This window comes from Canis lupus, chromosome X (genome assembly GCF_003254725.2).
Source record: "Canis lupus dingo isolate Sandy chromosome X, ASM325472v2, whole genome shotgun sequence".
Classification (NCBI taxonomy): Eukaryota; Metazoa; Chordata; class Mammalia; order Carnivora; family Canidae; genus Canis; species Canis lupus.
The window spans coordinates 81482059-81506485 of NC_064281.1; the positions used below are offsets into that span (position 1 = coordinate 81482059).

Sequence of the window (24427 nt, forward strand, 5' to 3'; positions counted from 1 at the left end):
CTCCAAAATCCATTTTCCTCTTCTGCCTGGGCACAGGGCCACCTCCCAAGATGTTTCCTGGTCCTGCTTGCTAGGTATGACTTGCAACTAAGTTCTTGCCATGTGACAAAGCTCTTGCCAAAGGGATCTGATGGAAAGTGAAGTGGACAAATTCCACCTGACTTGCTGCAAAGGAGATCCCTTCCCTGGAACTCTTTGTTCCTTCCCATGAGCTAGAATTGTGGATGTGCCCATTACCTTGTGGGGAGAAGAACTGCTCCACTAGCCTAGACTGGCCAGCATGTAATGTCAGAGAAATCATCTGTCTTACTCAAGCTGCTGCATTTAAGGGCTCTGCCACAGTGGAGGCTTCTCTGTTGTACTGTGGCTTATAATTATTTGTGTAAGTGTGTCATTTTCTCTACTAAGAAGCCGACTCCTTATAGGTCTCCCTGCTTCCTATCTTGCCCCCTGCATGCTATTCTCAGCTGATATGATCCTTTTAAAAGGGAAGTCAGATCATGTCATGCTTTGCTTAAAACAACAACAACAAAACACTTTACTGGGTAAAAGCAGAAATCCATAGAATGGCCTACAAGGTCCTATAAGGTCCATGATTGGCAGCCTCCCACCGATTGCTCTTGCCTTATTGACCTCATTTTCCTTATTTACTCTTCCAGGTGTGCTCCAACCCCGCTGCCCCAACACTCACTCTGTACCAGACACACCACCCACTCTACTATCCTGCAAACAAGTTAGATACTCTTCTGCCTTGGGGTCTTTGCTTCTGCTGTTCCCCCTGCTTGTCCCAGATAGCAACATGGTTCCTTCCTTTATGTCCTTCAGGTCTTTGCCCAAATGTAACCTTCCCAGGTCAGCTTTCTCTGACTACCCCATTTAAAACTATACTCTCCCTCTCCCCTACTATCACCCTAGCACATTATCCCACTTCCTCGCCTCATTTTCCTCTACAGCACTTACCACTATTTGAAATATTATATATTATCTTTAACGACACCTTTCTTGTTTGAGAGCAAAATCTCTACAAGAACAGGGTTTTTTTGACTGTCTACTATCATATTCTCAGAGCTGGGAACAGGGCCCAGTACATTAAAAGTAGTCAACAGGGATGACTGGGTGGCTCAGTGGTTTAGCGTCTGCCTTTTGTTCAGGTCATGATCCCAGGGTCCTGGAATCGAGTCCCACTTCGGGCTCCCCACAGGGAGCCTGCTTCTCCCTCTGCCTATGTCTCTGCCTCTCTCTGTGTGTCTGTCATGAATAAGTAAATAAAATCTTCCAAAAAATAAAGTAGTCAATAAATATTTTTTGAATGAATGGATTCCTTGGGTGCAAATACTCTCTCGTTCCCTCCATGCCTAGCACACTGCTTTTTTTTAAAGATTTATTTATTTATTTTAGAGAGACAGAGTTGGGGGGTCGCGGGGAGGGTGGAGAGGGAGAGAATCTTAAAGCAGACTCCCATGCTGAACACACAGTCTGACCCAGGGCTGGATCACAAGGTTTATGAGATCAGGACCTGAGCTGAAACTAAGAGGCAGAGGCTTAACCCACTGAGCCACCACTCAGGTGCCCCCACACTGCTTTGCATGCAATAAAGCACTCAGTAAATATTTAATGAATGAGGTATGGTGGAGGGCTACTATTTTGTCTTGCTGTTTGCTTCCTTCTCCAAGTACCCCTAGATACCTGGGCCTATGCTAAATTTCTGAACTTGTAGAAGTATGACAAACGGTCAGAAGGAGAGGTCTTCTGTGGACACTCCTGAACATGGCAATAAGAGAAAGATAGGATGCTATTCTGAGTATTTTCTACCTTTACCACTTGGACAAATCCCTTCCCATTTCTGGGTCTTAGTTTCACCATATGTAAGATGAAGCTAGGAGACGAGATGATTTCTCAAGTCCGTTCTATTTTTACAGCTTGTAGTGATGGTGCTCATAACTAAAATTGTATGGTTCTAAAATTGTATGATTTTTTTCTTCTAACCTGTGCTCGGAATATGCTTAATGAAAATGTAGGGTAAGGAATGAAGATCTTCTTTGGTCCCATTAGCAAGTATCATAGAAATAATAGAACATGGCATAAGAGGCCACATTAGCAACATGCAGAAATGAAGCTGAGGCTCACATGAGGCAGATAAAACCAAAAATAGGTTTTGTGATTCATTCAGGGTTATTTATCTGAATTCCCATACGTATACTATATTTTCTCTCCTTTCCAAGGATTAGATAAAGTAGACCTTTATTGCCAAGGTATTTTGGAAAACCCACACTCCTCCTCTTGTTTGAACACACTTGGCCCCATCATCCGAAACAAAATACAACTTTTTCTTGCCATGTCTCTGGATGATTGAGGTGGTGTGCCCTAGGTCACTTTCCCCTTGGGATTTGTCTTCCAGGCAAAGGTGACACTACACTGTTGCAAAGGGCAAAGATGCCGTTTGGAGGCACCTGTGCCACAGGTGTCTCTCTGTAATGTAAACGTACTTCAAATCAGCCCTGCTCTTATAAAGAGATAAAAATCACATTCAGAAACATGCAAACTCCTATTCAGAAATACCCCCTTCATTCTGAGAAACTGGCTGCCATCCTGATAAACGGATTTTCTTAAAAGGAACTGTAAACCAGAGCCAGACTGACTTTCTCGTGGTGAAAGAAAAAAAAAAGCGTGTCCGATTTGCCGCTTGCGGGAACGATCTGGTACCACGCGTCACCAACATCCCTCCACCCACTATGAAGCGCGGTTCGCGTTGGCGCTCACCAGCCAGCGCTCTCCGGTGGCCTAGCTACGGAGGGAGGGGCTACGGCTTAGCCTCGCCCCTTTCATGGCCTCCAGCCAATACATAAGCCATCTGGAGGCCAGGCAAGCTACATCGAGAACCCGCCCCTCGCGCCCGCTTAGCTAATCAGGGCGGCGGGGTGTGGACTTCCCCGCTGACCCCGCCTTCCCGGCGCTGGGTAACTTAGAGCCGCACGCCAGGCGGGAATGTAAGATGGCGGAGTAGCCACGCGAAGCGGTTAGCACTGAGTCTCTTGGCCGACTTCAGGTCCCGTCTCAGCAGCAGCCGTGATCGCTGAGCAGAGAGTGCCTAGGGTAGGCACCCAAGATGCCGAATATTAAGATCTTCAGCGGCAGCTCCCACCAGGACTTATCCCAGAAAATTGCTGACCGCCTGGGCCTGGAGCTAGGCAAGGTGGTGACTAAGAAATTCAGCAATCAAGAGACCTGGTAAGGGCCAAGTTGGGACCCCGACCGGCCTCACCTGCCGGGGCGGCGGGGGCAGTGCTTGGACGACCAGGGGTAGGGGGATGGGGCCGCCGCGTGAGTTCTGAGGGACCGGGACTGGGGCGGGGGAAGGGGCAGCTTTTTTGGCTAGCGTGCCCCGCGGCTTGTTTCCGTTATTTTACCTCTCGCGGGAGGGTCACGTTCATTCTCACCGTGCCGTGGGGTGGAGTCAAAATGGAGCATGAGGCGAAGCTGCTGGGTTTGAGGGCAAGAGCTGGAGGACCCAAGGCGGGGATAGCGGCTGCCTAGAGCGACGGAAAGGGAAAGACGCTTAGCTTCAGCCAAGGGGACACGTGGCTTTGTCGCTTCACTGTTGAGCCATCCAGACGGGACTGGGTTCACTGTAGCTCTTGGACCAGCTTGCTTGGGAAAACCTTACAGCGTACTGAACCCTTGAACTCTCCTGGTGTTTCTCTTTGAGACTAAGGAGCTTTTCAATTCGAAATGGTGTCGATTGGGTTTCGTAGTGAGGAAAACTGACATTATGTACTTGAGGGCGCCAAAATTATTACTGAGGACTTCCCTCGCATTGGCAGGCGATTGGATTTTCACATCTTCAGAATCACATCTTTAGAAGTGGAGCCATACTGAAGTTAAATGCAGTTGCTCAGATAAAGTGATGCATTAGCTCAGCATCCTGATTGCCAGCATCATGCCGGCTGGAGCCATCCAGAATATTTTAGGGAACCTTAGTTCTGGAATCCTTGACCTTCCCCAGTGTAGCGAAATGCAGAGACCTATTTTTCAGGAGCAAAGTCTATCCTGAATTTGTCCACTTCTCTAACCCCTCATGGGAATTTAGGAATCAGCTTTTTTTTTTTTTTAATCCCTGAGTGTTAAGATAATGGTGGAAAGATAACGGAGTGAAAGACCGGAATTGCAGTGCATTGCAGCTAGAATTCTTTTCATTGCCTTGCTAATTAAACTTGCTCCCTCCCCCCACTTCCAACTTCCTCCTGCACCTTGGGGGCCATATTAAAGATAAACTTCCTTACCTGATCCTGCCACCTGAATGTAGAATTTTCTGGTTCTGATAGGCCTACTTCGTGTTTCCTTGCCCTGATGATCAAATCAGAACAGTGCCCACAATCTCACAGATGGCAGTCATCTGTTAAGGGGAAAGTTTACACCAAACCTAGTGACCAGTTAAATTAGTTAACGTTACTTTCAATATATTTTCCTAGATGCCTTTGTTTCCTTCTTTTTTCTCTATTTAAACTTATTACTGAAGTGTAACTACCCTATGCTTCCTAGACCTGCTGATAAAAGCATTCATCTGTAGTGGACAGCTCCCATCTGGGTACTTGACTATTGTGCCGCTGGTTGTGATACAAATGATAGTACAACGCTGACAAGGTCTGTAACCAGGCAATAGCTTAGAAGAGGCTGGCCAAGCAGTTGTCTTTACCTGTGACCACACTGTTATGACGCCATAATAATAATAATAAGACAATCCAGGACCAGACTTTGCAAGTGGCATTGTAGGTAGGGAACAAGAATGTTGTTCATTTAGGGAGGTTTTTTGACCCTTTTAGAGAACTGTGGTTACTATTATTTTTTAAAGATTTTATTTATTTTTTTGAGAGAGAGAGCACAAGCAGGGAGGGAGGGTAAGGGAGAAGCAGACTCCACTGCTGAACAGGGAGCCTGATGAGGGGCTCGATCCCAGGACCCCAATATCATGACCTGAGCCGAAGGCAGATGGTTAATTGACTGAGCCACCCAGGACTGTAGTATTAAATCCTTTCTTTGCACTTGTAGGAAAAACACGAAGACCTTATTTTTCTTTCTGTTAACCCTTCACCCTGTGCCTCATACAACACCCTAGAACCTGAAGGTATATTGGGAGATGGGGAGGGTGAGAACAATTTAGTGTTCTGACTGATCTGAATTCATCAGCAATCCCAATCTACGACAGAGATCAGGCTGGTTTCATTTTTAAACAGCCAGATAATAGCATGCTTGGAAATGCTAGTTAAGATTAAGCCCAACGTGGAAAATTGCTGACTGGTTTGGTTTCCCTGTTTCAGGCTTAATCATTAGCTTTTTGGTTCCTTACATGTTCTGAAATGAAATCTTCATTGAACATACTGCAATATGTTACCTATGGAACTTCCCCCCTCCCCATCTTCCCCGCCTTCACCTTTGGCTCTTTTGCACTGAAGAAATGGAAACTGCTGCCCTCTGTAACTCTTGGGCCCTAAAGGACATGGACAGAGCAGCTCAGTGGGTACTCTGGGTCATCAGGTGTAGAACTGCAGAGCCCAGCCTCAAATGAGATAGTTTTGCTATCTGTACAATTTGGCAGAATCTCAGGGGTTGGTGCTCTCTTGAGCAGCGTGGCTTTTCTCTGCCAGTCAAGATCATCCATTACTGTCCAGTTATTTAGGAAACATACATACATATATATTGTAGGTGGATGTATCTCACACACACACAGAGAGACAGAGATAGATAAAAGGGATTAGAAGCTCATGCTCTGGAATCAGAGAACCTACCATTGAAATCTTTGCATTTCTTTGCCTCAGTAATCTCATCTGTAAAGTAATATCTATCCATGGAATTATTGTGAAGATGAAATGAGATAGGAGTAAAGTTTTTAGAATGATGTCCCAGCACAATAAATGCAGTGAATGTTGATAAAAGGTGGTGGTGATGGTATTGCAGAAAAATGTGGAAAATACATAAGAGGACAAGGGGAAAAAAGACACCTCAAATAATCCTACCACCCACGATCAGCTGTTCACGTTTTAATTTATTACCTTCCAGATGTTTGTGTTTATATACTTTTTCAAAAATGTAAGATGTTGGAATCCCTGGGTGGTGCAGCGGTTTGGCGCCTGCCTTTGGCCCAGGGCGCTATCCTGAAGACCCGGGATCAAATCCCACGTCGGGCTCCCGGTGCATGGAGCCTGCTTCTCCCTCTGCCTGTGTCTCTGCCTCTCTCTCTCTCTCTCTGTGTGTGACTATCATAAATAAATAAAAAATTTTTAAAAATGTAAGTTGTTGGGTCGCCTGGGTGGCTCAGTTGGTTAAGCACATGCCTTCAGCTCAGGTCATGATCTCAAGGTCCTGGGATCAAGCCCCACATGGGGCTCCCCCTCAGCAGGGAGTCTGCTTCTCCAGCATCCTCTCCCTCTGCCCTTAACTCCATTCCTGCTTCCTCTCAAATAAATAAGTAAAATCTTTTTTAAAAATGTAAGATGTTTGGGGCACCTGGGTGGCTCAATCAATTAAGTGTCCAACTCTTGGTTTTGGCTCAGGTCATGATCTCACGGTTATGTGATCAAGCCTTGTGTCAGGCTCTGTGGAGTCTGCTTCAGATACTCTCAAATAAATAAAATCTTTTTTAAAATATAAAATGTTGATAACTTTCATCACTTAGCAATATATTTTGAATAATTTCTTAATATTTAGTTTACATGGTTTTAAATAGCTGCATACAGTCTTATGGTTTTACCATAATTGTAGATAACCAAGTAAGTCCCTGCTGGTAGATATTTCCCATTTTTGACTAATGCTTTTTTTTTATATGAAAACCTTTGAACATAATAAATCTTTGTCCGTTTCTGATTTCCTTAGGACAAATCCCTAGAAGGGGAATCACTAGGTTAAGGGGACCATTACACCATTTTTTAGGCATTTGGTAACATGTTGGTAAATTGCTCTCTAGAAAAACTTGACCCAGTTTCTGCTCTCATCAGCAATAACAATACTAATAATAATTAATTAATGTATAGTGAGTGCCTAAGATGTGCTAGTTCCTATGCTAACTACTTTATCCACTAATCCCCCCAATACTGTTGAGAAGTTACTATCCTCATTTTATGGATGAAGGAACTAATATTCAGAGGTTAAATAATTTGCCCAACTCTGGGTATTACTGTTTAAATTTTTGCTGATACATTATCTCATCTGACTTTTAAGACTTCTTAATAGGGATGCCTGTGTGGCTCAGTCTATTAAGCACCTGCCTTCAGGCTCAGGTCATAATCCCAGGGTCCTGGGATGGAGTCCTGCGTCTGGCTCCCTGCTCAGTGGAAAGTATGCTTCTCCCTCCCTCTCTACCGTCCCCCCCACTTGTGCTCTCTGGCTCTCTGTCAAATAAATGAAAATCTTTAAAAAAATACGATAAAACTTTTGAATATACTAAAGTTTTTAATTTTTTGATTCTCATCAATAGTGATAAGTTCCTTTGTTTTATTTCATTACTCTGGATAGGCCAGGAGGGGAAAGACTAACTGGTTGCCTAGGATTTTCCTAAGAACCATATCCCCTGGTTAGTTAATCCCTTGCATTTTGCACATGCCAATGCCTCTATCTAAATTCTTGAAATTTTCTTAAGAATGCTACCTGCCTTCTAGATTTCACTTTATTTCTTTTTGTGTAGCCTTCCATGCTAGATGGATGCACTCAGGCCTGATGCTAAAGAAGAAAGGTAAAGAAGAAGCTACTTTTCTCACTGGATAGACAGCCATTCTGGCCTCGCTAGAAGATTGGGAGAAAGATTGGCCCAGAGCCACTTGGAAAGCACGCCATTAGCTAGAGGGAGAGAACATGGAGTATTACTCTTTAAATTGCTAAACCAGGTTTTTCCACCTGATAGATTACATTAAGAGCAAACAGGTTTTAGGCACAGCCGTTCTACCACCAATCGCTGCCTAATTTATCATCTCTTTGACTTAGAGGCAACCATAAGAAAAAATCAGATTTTTTGAGGATTCCTTGAACTTTTTATTAACCAAGCTGAGTATAGTTTGCAGGCTTTTGGGGCTTTATGAAAGTCCATACACTATAACACTACTGGAGGGAAGGATTGATCGTCATTGGTGAGATCACAGTTATGCACAGTAAAACAAGGCAGTGTCCTAGTTTACTTGCACCACTTTATTTTGACTGATTGATTGATTTGAGAGTGAGAGCAGGCACACAGGAGTGTGTGAGTAGGGAGGTGGGCAGAGGGAGAGACTTCTTAAAGCAGACCCCCCCCCCACTGAATATAGAGCAGGAATATGGAGCTCAGTTTCACAACCCATGAGATCATGACCTGAGCTGAAACCAAGAGTTGGACACTCAACTAAGTCACCTAGCTGCCCCTGCACCACTTTATTTTGAGTATAGTTTAATAAATAAAATTTTCAAGTTATTAGATACATGCCTGATCATAACACTTTCTATGCTTGAGGGTAAGATTTACACCTGAATTTTGCTTTGGGAAGTGACTGAACTGCTGGTTGACTTATCATCAGGTGATAAAATAACACAAAAATGTTACTAGTGATTGTGCTGGGTGCTGAGCTGGTGCTCTTGTAAAAAATTATTTTTCCAACTTCCTATGATATTAGAATATTTTTAAGAGCCATTTCTACTAAAGTATTATTGTATTTAGCAAATGATCCCTGATGTTCAGTTGGCTGTGATAATTTATTTATATTTATTTTAAAAATATATTTTATGTATTTATTTGAGAGAGAGAGCAAACAGGAGCAGGGGGATAGACAGAGGGAGAGAGAAAGGGAGAAACAGACTCTCAGTGTTGAACAGGAGTCTGATGAGAGGCTCGATTCCAGACAGACCTGAGCTGAAGCAAATGCTTAACTGACTGAGCCACCCAGGCACCCCATAATTTAATTTTATAATACCTTATCTGCTTTCAAGAAAGGATTTGAAGTGTGTTTCATGCTAGTCACACATACAAAAGGTTCATTTAATAGATGCATCAGAAGCCTTTTAGAACAAAGGACTATCATAATTGCGCCAAGAATTTGGCATAAAGTGATTACTGAAGTTCAGTGTTAATTGAACTGTATCCCTTGGCATCCTGGCAGCCAAAGGGATAAAGGCATATGCAGTGGATTATGTAGTTTCTGTTTCTATTTTCATAAAATTCTTTAGATCCCTCCGGGCACAAAATTCTAGGAATTTTATGAGTGGGATCCTTAAATAATGATATCTAGTAACATAAGGAACAATGTAAGCAATTTTGTGGGTATTTTTTAAAAGATTTATTTATTTATTCCAGAGAGATAGAGAGAGAGGGAGGGAGGGGGTGTGAGAGGGGGGACGGGTGGCAGAGGGAGAGGGAATCCCAAGCAGGCTCCCTGATGAGTGTGGAACCCAACATGGGGCTTGATCCCAGGACCCTGGAGCTGAAGTCAAGAGTCAGGTTTAGCCAACTTAACCACCCAGGTGCCTCTTGTGGGTATTTTTTATATTGACTCTGGTAGTTGAGGCATTTGTAAAGAGAGATAAGCCATCATGGTCTAAGGATGTTGTTTTCTGGTCTTACTTGAAAATAAGAAAGCTTTGAAATAGAGAATAAGCCCTTCTCTTAATGCCATCTTGGATCAGTTGTTAAACTGCTGTTCCCTAGCTCCTAATCAGACAACCTGGTTCTGGTTGAGTGAATGTCTGGACCACAGATATTATATTCTGTTTTCTTGACTGCAATCAGAGCCATAGGCCTCCCATCTCAGATGTAGAGGATACTGTTGACTTTATTGGAAGTCAGTGTGCCTGACTTTGGTTCTGCCCCTGGGAAATGGAGCTCTTAATCAAGGAAGTGATGAGGTATGGGGCTCACCCCATACCTCTGGGAGGGGTTAAAATTTTCCTAAGTTTTGAAGTCACTCTCAGGTATTTGAAGTACCTGGTCAACACTGGAACTGTGCACCGTAAAACATAGAAGGGGCCCTTACAGCTTGAATTTCTCAAAGGGTGGGCAACGTGAGTAGAGGAGATCTGAGAAGTCCCTTTAAACACCACCACCTCTTAACTTGGGCCTTCCACGATGAGCAACTTGCAGAACACGGTCTCCTCCAGGAGGTGTTACTTAGCCTTGTCCACTTGTGTTTTATGTATTTTATTTATCCCAGCATTTCCAAAAATATGATAGTTTTAACACAAGTGACGTGAAAATGGAGATACGTTTTTCCTCTTACTTAAAACTTTCTTGACAATAGACTGTGAATCTTATGCTTACGGCACATTTCAGTTCAGTTCCTCAGAAATGGTAGTCACATTGCAAGTGCTTGATAACCACACAAGTCCAGTGACTCCCAGATTGGGCAGTGCCATTCTAGAACCTACTTTTCAGAAAGCAAGGAAGTTACCCTCCCAGAAAACCCTCCCTAGCTTTCCCCCACCCACCCCCTGCCCGGCTTGTCCATTTGAATTTTGAAGAATGTCTTCAGAAAGCAGTTTCAGCATCGGCATAGTTAACGGCATAGTTGACGTTGCCAACAGAGTCCTGTTCCTTTTTAAGGCTGATCTTGGTGATTAATACATGTCTGTTCCGCCAAACCAGGATGCACAAAATTGCCATATTGTTCATTAGGCTGCCTTCATATCACAATTCCAGGATCCTGCCACAAATTTCTTCGTAGCTATCCTATTCTGGTGGGCCCAACAGGTTGTAGTTGTACCCAAAGCGAAATCTCTGCCAGCAGAGTATCTGTGAAAAGGGTATGAGCGGATTTAAGCAAAATCTTTTAGACAAACATGTTAGACTCACTCGCCTCCAGTGCGAAGTGAATTACTCTGAGTAACTCACTCAGAGTGAGTTAGAAGTGGATCACAGTGAATGATAGAAGCCAGTCTTTTCAGTCTTGTCAATAGCACGCCTGCAGGTTTCCATTCTGACTTGAGTGGATCTCAAGAGGCATCCTAATCCTGAGGAGGTATTAATTCCTTCACCCTTTGTGTCACAGCAGCTCTAGCTAGCTGGGGCTATAAGAGAGCAGGCCAGACCTGGCCCATGCTCTCAGGGAGCTTGCATTCTAAGAGAAGAGACACGTAGGTAAAAAGTAAGGTGATAACAAGTTATGAGAAGTGTTGGGAGGATAGTAACTGGGGAGGGTCACTTTATTATGGAACATTTCAAACAAAAGTAGAATAGTACCATTATACTATCAGTGTACCCATCACCCACCTAGTTCAGCAGTTAATCTTGTTTCATCTATTAATTCCCCCTTCCACACACACCCATGATTATTTTGAGACAAACCTAGATAAATTATATCATATCATCCATATATATTTCAGTAACCATGGTACCATTTTCTTGTCTAAAAAAAAATTAACAGCAGTCTCTCAATATAAAATATCCAGCCAGTGTTCAAATTTGCCTGTCTCATAAATGTGCTGGTTTTTTTTTTTTTCAGTTTGCTTGAATTGGCATGCAAATGAGGCCCATACAGTGCAGTTGATTGGATTTTTAAAGGATTTTTTTATTTATTCATTTGAGAGCGAGAGTGTGTGTGTGTGAGCTAGAGCAGGAGCAGAAGGGGGAGAGGGATGGGAGCAAGAGAAGCAGACTCCCCACTGAGCAGGAAGCCCAACATAGGACTTGATTCCAGGACCCTAGGATCACGGCCTGAGCTGAAGGCAGACACTCCACCACTGAGCCACCCAAGTGCGCTGATTTTTTTTTTAAAGTCACTTTTAATCTTTTGGTCCTCAGGGAAGTCATTTGTTTGATTAAGATAGTCTGAGGAGACATTTTGACTAAAGACCTGAGAAATAAATGAGCTCATCAGAGGAAGAGCATTCCAGGTAGTGGGAAGTGCAAGGCAATGACATGAGGGGGGACAGATTCAGGGAAAGAAGAGGAAGACTGTGTGACCGATGCATAGTAAGCTAGGGAGAAAATATTTGGAGATGAGCTATTTCTCAAGTCAAAAGCAACCCAGAGTTTTCCACATTCCCTCACCGTATCACATAGTTTCTGAGAACATAATATAAATGAACTAGGCTCTTTGACTTAATACAGAAATGCTGTTGTTTCTAGTCAGCGCTTTCATGACCTCTACTTTCATGGAGGGCTGCAGTAACAGTTTACCCAAGTATACACAAAGTCTAGTAACGCCCTGTTCATTTAAAATCAAATCTCAAGACAATTGTAGATTCACCTGGAATTTTACGAAACGATACTGAGAAATCCTGTGTATGCATTTCCCAGTTTTTCCCGAAGCTCCCAGCCAGAGTTCTTCCAAACTATAGTTTTCTTGTAAAACTGGAGTGTAATGCAAGAGGCAGGATATGGAACTTGATGCAGTCAAGATACAAAACCATCTTGTCACCACAAGGCTCCTTCCTGTTGTAACCACACCTGCACCATTTCTCCCTCTGTGTAGTTTTCTCATGCTGCCTTTGTCTGGTTCAGGTGTCTCGTGAATACTGGCCTTGTAAAAACGTAAAATGCCTTGGAAAAGTATTCCCCCCTCTGTATTTTTACCATTTGCTCTTCATTTTTTTTGCTTTACTATATAAACGAACCCCGTTATTTTAAAAATTAACTGTTATTTGGATTGGAAAGGAATAAATGTTAATTAACAACTGTATCAGCTGTTTCTGGTAATGGAATTACCTCTTGTTCAACTTTTTCTCTTGATCAGTGGGAGTTACCAATTATTCTGACCTACTCCTGATGAATGCGCACTATGTACTGTACACACACACACCCACAAATACCCCCACCTCACCTATGGGATTAATTGGGGAAATGGTGTTGTTTTGAGGTATCACAGAGGTTATGATTTTTAATCATAAGTTATTCTTGGTAAGGATCCAAGCATGGATATTAAAATTTTCATTTTATGGTAAAGTATAGCCCTACTCCATAATTAAATTCCTGTGGAATATTTTTTTAAACAAGACTTACTAATTCGATAGAATATAGTTAGCATAAAATGGAGGACCACATCTGTTTTATTCTCCATGTGTCTCTGGCACTTAGAAGTGACTGACATATGAACATTGACTATTTATTGAGTGAAGTGCTGATATGGTAGATGTGATACTGGCTTCCGTAGAAGGCATCATTATAGAACAGTAGTGATTCATTCCTTACGTGATCCTTCTGCTTTTGTTATATGTGGATTTTGACAGTCCCAGATTCTGTATCAAATTTGCATTTACATGTTCTATTCCTATATGAAATGAGATACAGGCAGCTCACTGAAATTATGTCCAATTACTTGTAAGTACTTTAGCCAATCTTCTTCATGCCATATCACATGTAAAAGTAGATAATATTGACATGCCTGGGTGGCTCAGTGGTTGAGCTTCTACCTTTGGCTCAGGGCATGATCCCCGGGGTCCTGGGATCGAGTCCTGCATCAGGCTCACTGCAGAAAGCCTGGTTCTCCGTCTGCCTATGCCTCTGCCTCTCTCTGTGTTGCTCATGAATAAATGAATAAAATCTTTAAAAAAGAAAAAGTAGGTAATATTTGAACTAAGGCAGTAAAACTGCTTCTGGTACTGGGGCTTCTCCAGGGGATCACCCAAAGTCTGAAGGGATCAGTGTCCACATGACCCCCACTGTGCTATAATCCATGAGCAGCATAGTAGTAGGGAAGCTATACTTTCTAGACCTCACTGTCTGTAGAAGTGTAGTATAGTGCCTTAAAATCTCTTATTTGTTTTTTTGCTTTCCTTCCTTTCTTGTTGTAGCGTGGAGATTGGAGAAAGCGTACGTGGAGAGGATGTCTACATTGTTCAGAGTGGTTGTGGCGAAATCAATGACAATCTAATGGAGCTTTTGATCATGATTAATGCCTGCAAGATTGCTTCAGCCAGCCGGGTTACCGCAGTCATCCCATGCTTCCCTTATGCCCGGCAGGATAAGAAGGATAAGGTGAGCGCAGAATCTCCTTTTTAAAAAAACTTAAAAAATCAGGAGAAGCACTTGCCCAAAGTCACACACACACACACACACACACACACACACACACACAAACACACACACAAATCCTTAATCCTCAGACGCATATTTAGAGGGTATTATTTTTTTTATTGCATTCTCATAGGTATTACCCAGTGTTCAAAAACAATCGCTATGTGGTTGGTTTATATAAACCAACACATTGGTAGTTTGTATTTGTTCCAGTCATATGTATGTGACTTTCATTTAGCTCACTATGACTTTTTAATTGTGACAGTAGGACTAAACACCAGCTACTGTGGAAAAGATTTTTTAAGCTATGGTAGATCTCCTGGGACCCTCTTGGGGTTTCAGCTATGACCTCTTCTGTAAAACTTAAAGTTGGTTACATGAATGCTTGGTCTCATTATACACATACACATCTCACCTCATTCATCTGGTATATTAGAGGTTAAGGTATATACATAAAACTTTGCCAGGACTATTATAATAATCAGTGCCCAAAGTTTCCTTACAATGTCTGGGAGAAGGCCAGATATTTTTATTCTGAGAGATTGTAGTGCTCCTACAGAGTATAAAGAGCATGGGCTTTGCTATTTTATATTGCAGCCAGCATATTTACCTGTTATTTAAGGAAGCTGAAGTTGCTGGAAGGTTGACCTCCAGATGAGTGGATGAGTGGTACTAATTTACAAAATAAACTATAATTTCTATTCTGTGCTAGAGCTTTAAATTTTGACCTGTTACATGTCATACAGGTTTGAGTATGTATGTGTTAAAAGAGATTTTTAAAATTCTTGTGAAAAAGATTTTTTTTAAGTCTACCTAGTTTAAATAATTGATCATTGGAACACTTGATAGGCTGAAAATGTTTACATTAAGTTAAGAAAACAAAAGGTGGGAAGGTAGTTTTCTTTTTTGAAAAACATCCTGATTTGAAAAAGTGATATTGCACTTAATATTTGTGCTAGATTGTGATTTACTCGTAAAGCCAATGGCCATGGCACCTTGTATGAATTTCCTTGTAGTGCAGTACCTTAAACATAGTAAGTGCACAATAAAGAAATGCTTCTTGACCAAATGGATTGTGTCTCAAAATGGCTTTTTGGTTTTGTTGTTCTTTTCTCCCTCCCCCCCATTTAGAGCCGGGCTCCAATCTCAGCCAAGCTTGTGGCAAATATGCTCTCTGTGGCAGGCGCGGATCATATTATCACCATGGACCTGCATGCTTCTCAGATTCAGGTATCTGGAAGCTAAATATTTGACATTAGAAAGGGACGGGGGAGGAATAATAATGATAATGCTAGAGACTGCAGAGAAGCAAACACATGCCCAAATACAGCTCAAAGTAACTAGACATTGATATCACTGTAAGCATCCTTACCTGAAGCATTGTTCCTGGTCCTAGTTGCTTTGGGGTAGTTGGATAAGGGAGGTAGTCTGGAATTCTGAGAAGAGCAGAGGCTTTGGTTTCAAACTGAGGTTGAATCCTGGCTCTGACACTTGGCAGCTTTATAACCTTGGGCAAGTTATTTAACTTCTTTGAATACATGCCGCATTGTTAACTGTGAGTATGAAATTGATGGTAGAATGCATGGCCCAGGATGGGTGTTTAGTAAATAGGAACTGTTAATGGTCATCATCAAATTGAGAACCACAGCTATCAGCATACTTTCTAGCATAAACATAGAATAAAGGGAGCAGAATACTACCTTATATTTTGTACTGCTTAAAGGGACTTTCAGATCACCGTTGGAGGCTTGCAGCAATCCAGTGAGGTACATGGGGTAGGTGATTCTACCCATTCTGTAGAAGAGAAACAGATCTGTTGAGAAGCACCACTAATCTTATAGCACCTAGTATTGGAACACAGATCTCCTGATTTCTCTTTACTCTGTGTGGCCATTTATAATAGATATATTCCACTAAGCTTGTGTATCAAAGCATCTCTAACTGGGTTAGCTAACAAGCCAGCCCAACATTTGGTGGCGTAAGGCAGTAAGTATGACCTCACAAGTCTGCATGTTGGGCCGTTCTGGTATGGGCTGAATGGGCCGATCTTTCCAAGGGCTCACTTTCACGTTCCTATGAACAGCCGTGGGTTAGCTGAGGGCAGGCTGCTTCCCTGTCAGCTGGCCTCTTGTGCAGCCCAGGCCTGAGGAGCCCATTCTAGTCTGCTACACTGGGCATGACTTCTAATCTGTTGGAATGCTAACAGGAAGGTATTCTTTGGGCAAGTTAGTAACCTCTTTGTATCAGCAGTCATTTGTAAATGGAAGTGCAGAAAACAAAGCAAAAGTGACTCAGCTTCTTTCTTCAGGGCTTTTTTGATATCCCAGTGGACAATTTGTATGCAGAGCCAGCTGTCCTGAAGTGGATAAGGGAGAACATCTCTGAGTGGAGGAACTGTACTATTGTCTCACCCGATGCTGGTGGAGCTAAGAGGTATGGCCAGAATGCTTATTATTCTCAAAGTACTACGGAAATCTTTCAGACAGTTACATCAGAAAGTAATATTTTTCTAGCTAGTGACAGTTATTTTAAGTATGGTTGACCCTTGAACAACATGAGGGTTAGGGGTATCAACCCCCGCCACCTATGTGGTCAAAAATCCACATTAACTTTTGACCACCCCAAAACTTAACTACTGGGGGCCAACTCTTAACTGGAAGTATTCCCAGTAACATAAGCAGTCAGTTACCTATCCTGTATTTTATGTGTTTTACATACCATATTACAAGAAAGCAGGCTGGGGAAAAGAAAATGTCACTGAGAAGATACATTTACAGTACTGTACTTCAAGAAAAATCTGCTCATAAAGTGGACCTGCACAGTCCAAACCCATGTTTTTCAAGGGTCTGCTGTACTTCAGAATGGGTGTGGCTGGGACATGAGCCAGATGTAGTTTTATTAACCCTCTTACTGGCCTGCATCACTGCCTGAAAGACAGGACAGCACTAAGTGGGGTGGAGGGCTTAAATAGTTACAGTATCATAGAGCTTGACTGAAACCTGTGAGTAGCCTGGCACCACAGAGCTAGCTAGCCACACTGTACAACTCTCAGGAATGGTGGGAAATTTGGATTTCTAATGAATGGCACCCACTTTCCAACCATGTGCTGCTATTAGTGGATGAGTAGGCTTTTAGACTCGTGATGCTCGTTGGTTAGACCATCTTCATTCTGGCATTAAGATATTAAGCAGGGAAGGAAAATAAAGTGGAGGGACTTTATTTTAAACCAAGACCATAACATTTTATAAACAAGCTAATGGCCAAGGATGGCCAATGTCAGTGCTCTGCAGCTCACGTGGCGCACACTAAGAGCTCTCAATTTCCTTAGAGTATCCCTTGTTAGTAATGCATTCAAAAGGATGACATACGTTCTTGTTGCAGAAATAGAATGAAGAAGCTACAAAATACAGATGACTAGGAAAAGCTCATTCAGATCTTTCTAAAGGCCATTCAAATTTTCAGTGACTGTTTCTCAGCAGCCTCATTATTTCAGTAACTTCAACAGAACTGTTAAGCTGAGAATTTGGAGTTCATTATCCAGCTAGACAGGGCTTTTGTGAGTCTCACATAATCGCTAGTCATCATCCGTGAAGCAACAGAGCCCAAAAACCATCCCCCTAATGGTAGTGGTCAGACTCAACTTGTTGGGCATTACTTTCCCACCTTGCCACAAGACTTAGGGGAATAGTCGTGTTTGAAATAATCCAGCAGGATTTCCTCCCCAAAGTTGGGTACAGGAAAACTGCCTTCAGTAGACAACATATTGCTGCCATACTATTTTGTCTTTGTGTGAATAATTTTCTTGTCGTGGTGGAGTATTTTCAGAGTGAGTGGCTATCACTTGCTATCACTTGCATCTTGGCAGGGTTTTTGGCATAGGTGGAGATCCTGTGTGATGGTGACATGCACAGAGTTCTCCTCACAGGAGCATAGGGAGTAACTTGGCCCAGACCTGCTTTGTCTGTATTAAGGTTGTTGGCCATTGAGTCTGGATGATCTGGGATGCTTGAGCTCATTTGATTATGCATTTGTCTTGGATAACTAAATGTTCCAAGCAGATTGGTTATTCTTGATGCCCACTGCCCTCACAGTAGTAATGGAGAGCACAGGGTGTGGTTCATTTAGGTCAGGGTACATATGCTGTCCAGGTTGTGGTTCAGATCTTATGTTTTCTATGACATGGTCATGGGTTCTCCTCTACCCAGCACAGACTCCATTATGTGACCATAGTCGCAGCAGAAACCAGACATAATGCTCTGGTTGGGTCAGTGCTGCATTAAAAAGCAAGACCCAGGGGTGCCTGGGTGGCTCAGTCGGTTAAGCACCTGCCTCCAGCTCAAGTCATGATCTCAGGGTCCTTGAATGGAGGAGGATTGAGCCCCTCAATGTGCTCCCTGCTCAGCAGGGATGTCTGCTTCTCCTTCTCCCTTTGCCCCTGCCCCTACTCATGTGTGTGTACCCTCTCTCAAATAAATAATCCTTAAAAAAGAAAAAACCCAGAACATAGGCTTCACTCATGGTGAGGATGGCACAGTGAAGCATGGGCCTACATGTCACTGGGGCAGCACGCTGTCATTCACACCTAGTCAATTTCTGTTTGAGTGAATTATATGGTACTTTGTCATCAGAGCTCCATCGTCTGTCTCACCTTCTAGTTTGGTTCATATTGTTTTGTAATAGAAAAATAAGACTGATGCTTTGATTTGGAGATGACTTAGGGCTGTATAGCATGATGTCCAGTTTTCTCAGCTAATTAGTATAACTTTCTTTGTAGCACTCCTAAAAGAAACTTCCAGGCTTGGTGTCCAGGTACAGTTGACAATAACAGTTGGTGGATCACTGAGGGGAGTATGGTGAGAGCATAGGCACTGGACCAGGCTGGCTCCTCTCACAACATCTGCATGCCAAATTGGGACAATCTGTACACTCCCAGCCTTCGTTAATAAAGCTTTTTCTCTTTCCCCTTCTGCTGCCAATCTATTAAATGAACGTGCCTGAGCATCATCCTGCTTCTGGGACTGGTGAGGCATCTGGCTCTCCCCTCACTGTAAACCAGAATTAATTATAATCCACGTCTGACTAATATGCTTATAAACTGCTCTCAGGATATGGAGGCATTCATCTATAAAACCCACTTGGTGCCGTTGGCCTTTGAGAAGTCAATCAATTAGAGCTGTTTTCTTCCAGCCCTGGGAACAGTTTGGTTTCAAGGAGTATACTCCCCTGGAAAAGGAGCCCATTGTTTAGTCCCAGGCTTTCGTCTTTAGGAGCCCCACAGCCATGGGCACAGATGTAACTGCGACCACCCTGTTTTGCAGAGTGACCTCCATCGCAGACCGGTTGAACGTGGACTTTGCTCTGATTCACAAAGAACGGAAGAAGGCCAACGAAGTAGACCGCATGGTGCTAGTGGGAGATGTGAAGGATCGAGTGGCCATCCTGGTGGATGACATGGCTGATACCTGTGGCACAATCTGCCATGCGGCCGACAAGTGAGTGTGGGAAGGTGGGGTGGGTGGTTAGAAGGGAAAAACTAGCCACTTTCTCCATTCCCTAAGCCTGCTGATTGCTCCTCAGAAGTGAACCGAGGGGGATGGTAACTACCTTTGGGAGTTAGTACCGTAGGCTTGAATTGCAGTATGCATAAATTGATGAATATTTTACTTTGACCCCCCAGATTTCCTTAGTTTTATTGTGCTAAACTGTATAAAGATTTTATTTATTTATTTGTGAGAGACACAGAGAGAGAGAGGCAGAGACATAGGCAGAGGGAGAATCAGGCTCCTTTCAAGGAGCCTGATGTAGGACTTGATCCCAGGACCCCGGGATCACAACCTGATCCAAAGGCAGACGCTCAACCACTGAGCCACCCAAGTACCCTGATAGTTTTTAAAAACAAATTAAAGTAGGCACCTGGGTGGCTCAGTCATTTAAATGTCTGGCTTGGCTCAGATCATGATCCCAGGGTCCTGGGATCGAGTCCTACATTGAGCTCCCTGCTCAGCAGAGAGTCTGCTTCTCCCTTTACCCCTCTCCCTGCTCGTGTTCTCTCTCAAACACCCTCAAATAAATAAATAAAATCTTAAAAAAAACAAAGTAGAAATTTATGGGCCTGAAAAGATAGGAGTTGGCCCTTAATGCAGATTTGAATTGTGTGAGTCCACTTACATGCATTTTTTTTTATTAATCTAGTGAGGAACTGTAAGTATATTTTCTCTTCCTTATGGTTTTCTTAATAGCAGTATCTTTTTTCTAGCTTACTGTATTATAAAATACAGCATATACTATAACACACAAAGTATATGTCCATGGACCATTTATGTTATCAGTAAGGCTTCTGGCCAACAGGAGGCTATCAGTAGTTAAGTTTTGGGGGAGTCAAAAGTTATGCTCAGATTTTTCAGCTGTGTGGGGGGGGTGGTAAGTGCCTCTAACCCCCTGTGTTGTTGCAGGGTCCACCGTATTCTTCTATTTATATTTCACCTAAGCCAGAAACCCTGGCCTTACCTCTTGACTGTCCATTTTAGCTGCTACCACCTTTGTTCATATTATTTCTCATCCCTTGCCTGCACAGTTCTAAACTTCCTTCACTCTGTTCTCTCTGCTGCTAGTCACCAATCTCTTACCTCCCTAGTCCATCTCTCTCTCATTGCCTCCCCACTTGCTCATCTGTCCAAAACTAAGGCTAGAGCCCATCACTCCTCTCCTTGAAAACCTTAACTGGCTCCCTATTGCTTATAATCCACACCACTGTGGAGAGCCTTGTTTCTTATCATTTTTCCTTAACCTCAGGGTGTCTGTGCCATGCACGGGGCCTGGCAGATAATAGAGGCTAAGAAAATATTTATGTGCTGAGCGATTCCTGACTGGGATCCTGGAGTATACATTTATAAAATTCATCTCATCCTTGTATGATTAAGGTAATGCGAATTGCTATAATAGATCAACTCCCTGAATGTCAGTTGATTAACATGATAGTTTCTTATTCATGACTTAGGTATCCCTCTTTTGGTTTTGTGGTGGTGGTGCATCTTTAACATAAAGCTTCCAGTATTACCTTGGAAGACATTTCTAGTTTGGCCAGCCAGAAAGGAAAAAAAGCCATGGGGAATCACCCATGGAAGATTCTTCTAAGCCCAGCCAGTGGTATACATTACATCTGCCCACATTCTGAGAGCTAGAATTAAGTCACATGGCCACTCCTAACTTTGCAAGAGAGGCTGGGAAATGTAGTCCAGCTGTGTGCCTGGGGAGGCGGGGTGGAAGGTGATGGATTTTGTTGAGCATAGTAGTCTTTGCCAGTCTTTTACACGCTAATCGAACTTAGGTAAGTTCTCAGTCCCATTTCTCTTTGCTGTGAACTAAATTGTGTCCTCCCCTAAAGTTCATACATTGAAGTCCTAACCCTCCAGTATGATATTTGGAGATGGAGCCTTTGTGGGGAGGTAACTAGGGTTAGATGAGATCATGAGGTGGGGACCCTCATCGTGGGAATACTGCCCTTGTAAGAAGAGATACCTAAGAGCCGGGTCCCCCCACATATGTACATACAGAAGTCATGTGAGCACACAGTGCGATGGCAGCTGCCAACAAGCCAAGAGAAGAGGCCTCAAGATGATAGCTACCTTGTCACCACCTTGATCTCTGGGTTCCCAGCCTCCAGAAGTGAAAGATAAAGCTCTTGTTTTTAAGGCACTCAGGCTGACTAATGTACTCCTCCCCGCTAACTCAGGTCCTCTAGTGATAAGTGAGAATAATGCAGAGCAACTCTGCTTTTTTCTCTAGACTTCTCTCAGCTGGAGCCACCAGAGTTTATGCTATCTTGACTCATGGAATCTTTTCTGGCCCGGCCATCTCTCGCATTAACAACGCATGCTTTGAAGCAGTCGTAGTCACCAATACCATACCTCAGGAGGATAAGATGAAGCATTGCTCCAAAATACAGGTAAGGATGAGATTCTTGCAAAATAGGACTCTGCTACATATTTAAGGAGGTGGTTGTCTATGTCGAATTAGGTGTCTGGATGCTGAAGATTTCCTCCTTTGCTCTTAAGGGTCCATCATCAGGAACTGTGACCCAAGAATTAAAAAAATACATATCACGTGTAAAAATTCAGATTGCTAGGCGAATCTCTGGAGGACAGAGCATTAGGACTCGACATTTCAGCAGACTCTCTCAGTGATTGTGCCACACACTCAAATTTGCAAGTCCATGCTTTACAGTGTGTGTCACTCTTAACTGTTGGCCCCTGTAGACACAGGGAAACCTTTAAAGTGGTGGTACACGCCTTAGAATGTCACATGCTCTAGAAACAGCTGAAGTTAATTACCTAGGGTTCCTGTTAAAATCCATATTCCTCTGCTCCATCTGGGACTGACAAAACCAAGAGGTCCTGGGACCACTCCTTTAATTCCCCCAAGTAATTAGACACTAAAGTTCAAGGTGTTATTGCACTAAAAGGACAAGGCATCACTTAATTAAAAATGTGTTCGGTAATCCCTTAGCTTTCTGAGATTAATATGTGGAATCGGAACATTTTTTAAGGATTTTTTATCCCCATCTTAAGTATTCTTTTTATTTCACTGCTGAGAATGCATATGTGTCAGCTCACCGCTATCTTGGTGAGTCTGAGTCAAAAGTTTCCCTCCCTTAGCACTTGGATCATTTTTTAAGTGGTCATGTTAAAAATAATCTGCAGACTATAGCTGGGTGCACGACTCACGAGGGGGTGCAGCCCCAGGGCAGCAGTTTTAAGGGGAAGGCCCCTCGTTGAGCTGCTCATCAGTGTCTGCAATGGGTCCATCATCTGTCTGTGTGCTGCTAACCTAATGCCCTTCTTGGCTCTTATAGGTGATCGATATCTCCATGATCCTGGCAGAAGCCATCAGGAGAACTCACAATGGGGAATCAGTTTCCTACCTGTTCAGCCACGTCCCTTTATAATAGAGTAACTGCTGAGGCTTTTTACAAATAAAGTGAACCCCACCCCTTTGTTTTCCCCCTTGGTATTTGAGGACAGATTCAGCAGAATGCCCGGCTTGCTCTGGTGAAGCTTTCTACACCCCTCATCAGGGTATATTAGTATTTCTCCTAAATTTAGAGAAAGATTGAGATTAACTGCTGAGATTTCCCCGCCTGCACCTACCTTGTCTCATTCTGGCTTGATGCTGTGAGGCTTGAGGCTTTAACTACCACTGAGCCCACAGCAAGATTTCAGGCTTTGGAAGGTGTTGTATAGGGGTGTTTGAATGTTCCCCTGGGGAGGGGAGAGCACAGACTACTTTGCATGTGAATACTTCAGGGTTTCCTTGGTTCAGAACTACTGACAACAAAGCCCCACCCCCTTTCTCCCTTTCCCCCCAACCTGTGACAAGTTCTCAAAAGCCTGCAAAGTGACCGCAAGAACCCTAGGCAGCCCCAGCTCAGGCTGCTCAGTCCTGTAAATATGGAGCCAGTGGGCAACTTACAGTGTGAGCAGATCTCTGGAGTGGGGGTGGGGGGTGCCTGGGGGTAGGCAGCACACAGGGCAGTGAATGCTTCTTGAGAGGAAAAAGCCTGATCCTTCATCCCCTCCAGCTTGGGGACTGTGTTGCCTGGATTTTCCTTTGTACCTGTTCTTTCCATTTGGCTTGACCTTCAGCCGTCTTGCCCTTCCCCTGGTCAGATGTCCTCTGGGGCACAAATGTTCCTCATACCACAGTCTTCTGGAAAGCAAACTCAGCTTCCTGCTCCATAATCTCTCACATTGACACGAGATTATTTTTTGCCATAGCATAATCTTCCTTAGCCCACTACCGCTGTGGTCATAGGTTTTAGGTGGGGTTGTAGTGCCTTTTGATTAATTTAAATATTTCATCTTTCTGCCATCTATTTGGCCTCTCCAATGACCCGAGATTTCTGTTAAAAAGACTGATGTTACTGTCTCTTGTAGAGGAAACTAATAAAGTGTCTGTGTGTGATTGTGAAGTCTGCATCATATCTGTACTGGTCTTCCTGCTTAAAGGTTTGGTCTGGGTGTCCTGCTGCCCAGTGATAGCTCTTCTGTGTTTCCAAACTGTTGGCTGCATTGAGAGAAGACCTTGGCAGCAGTTCTATTCAACTGTAAGATCTTAAGATGTTGGGTTTACCGAGAACTAGGTATGGCGTGATTCTGCACATTGTACCTGAGTTACAGTGCATATAAGGCCTTCTGGATCTCTGGTCCTCATCCTTGGGGCTAGAAATTCAGTGCTTTCTTAGAGGAAGAGCATAGTTTCTATAATTAATCCATTTGGAACCAATTTCGCCAAATGCAAAATTTCCCTCTATCAGTAGATGAGTAAATGCCACGTGTGGCATTTAATTTCAGGCCTTCTAGTTAAAAACCGGGGAAGATAAATGTGTACAGTTGAGGAATGAATTATAATGCATTCCAAAATGTTAGGTGAGTTTTCTGTTACCTCATCAAATAAGGGCATTCTTTTGCT

At 43.1% G+C, this 24427-nt stretch overlaps 1 protein-coding gene across 1 annotated transcript; it reads left to right on the forward strand.

Moving 5' to 3' along the window:
• Positions 1–2942: 2942 nt before the first annotated feature.
• On the forward strand, positions 2943–23927 carry PRPS1 (phosphoribosyl pyrophosphate synthetase 1). The gene is made up of 7 exons (XM_025431500.3): positions 2943–3228; positions 13738–13921; positions 15092–15190; positions 16269–16393; positions 19279–19452; positions 21746–21905; positions 22812–23927. The coding sequence occupies exons 1-7, from the start codon at positions 3107–3109 to the stop codon at positions 22902–22904; spliced, it is 957 nt and encodes a 318-aa protein (XP_025287285.1). The 5' UTR covers positions 2943–3106; the 3' UTR covers positions 22905–23927.
• Positions 23928–24427: the final 500 nt, after the last annotated feature.

Excerpts from the sequence above, each read along its gene's own strand:
- PRPS1 (XM_025431500.3), top strand. The coding sequence starts at position 3,107 with ATGCCGAATATTAAGATCTTCAGCGGCAGCTCCCACCAGGACTTATCC. Across the intron at positions 15,191-16,268 it reads TGCATGCTTCTCAGATTCAG|GGCTTTTTTGATATCCCAGT; the intron begins GTATCTGGAAGC and ends TTCTTTCTTCAG. Across the intron at positions 19,453-21,745 it reads ATCTGCCATGCGGCCGACAA|ACTTCTCTCAGCTGGAGCCA; the intron begins GTGAGTGTGGGA and ends TTTTTTCTCTAG.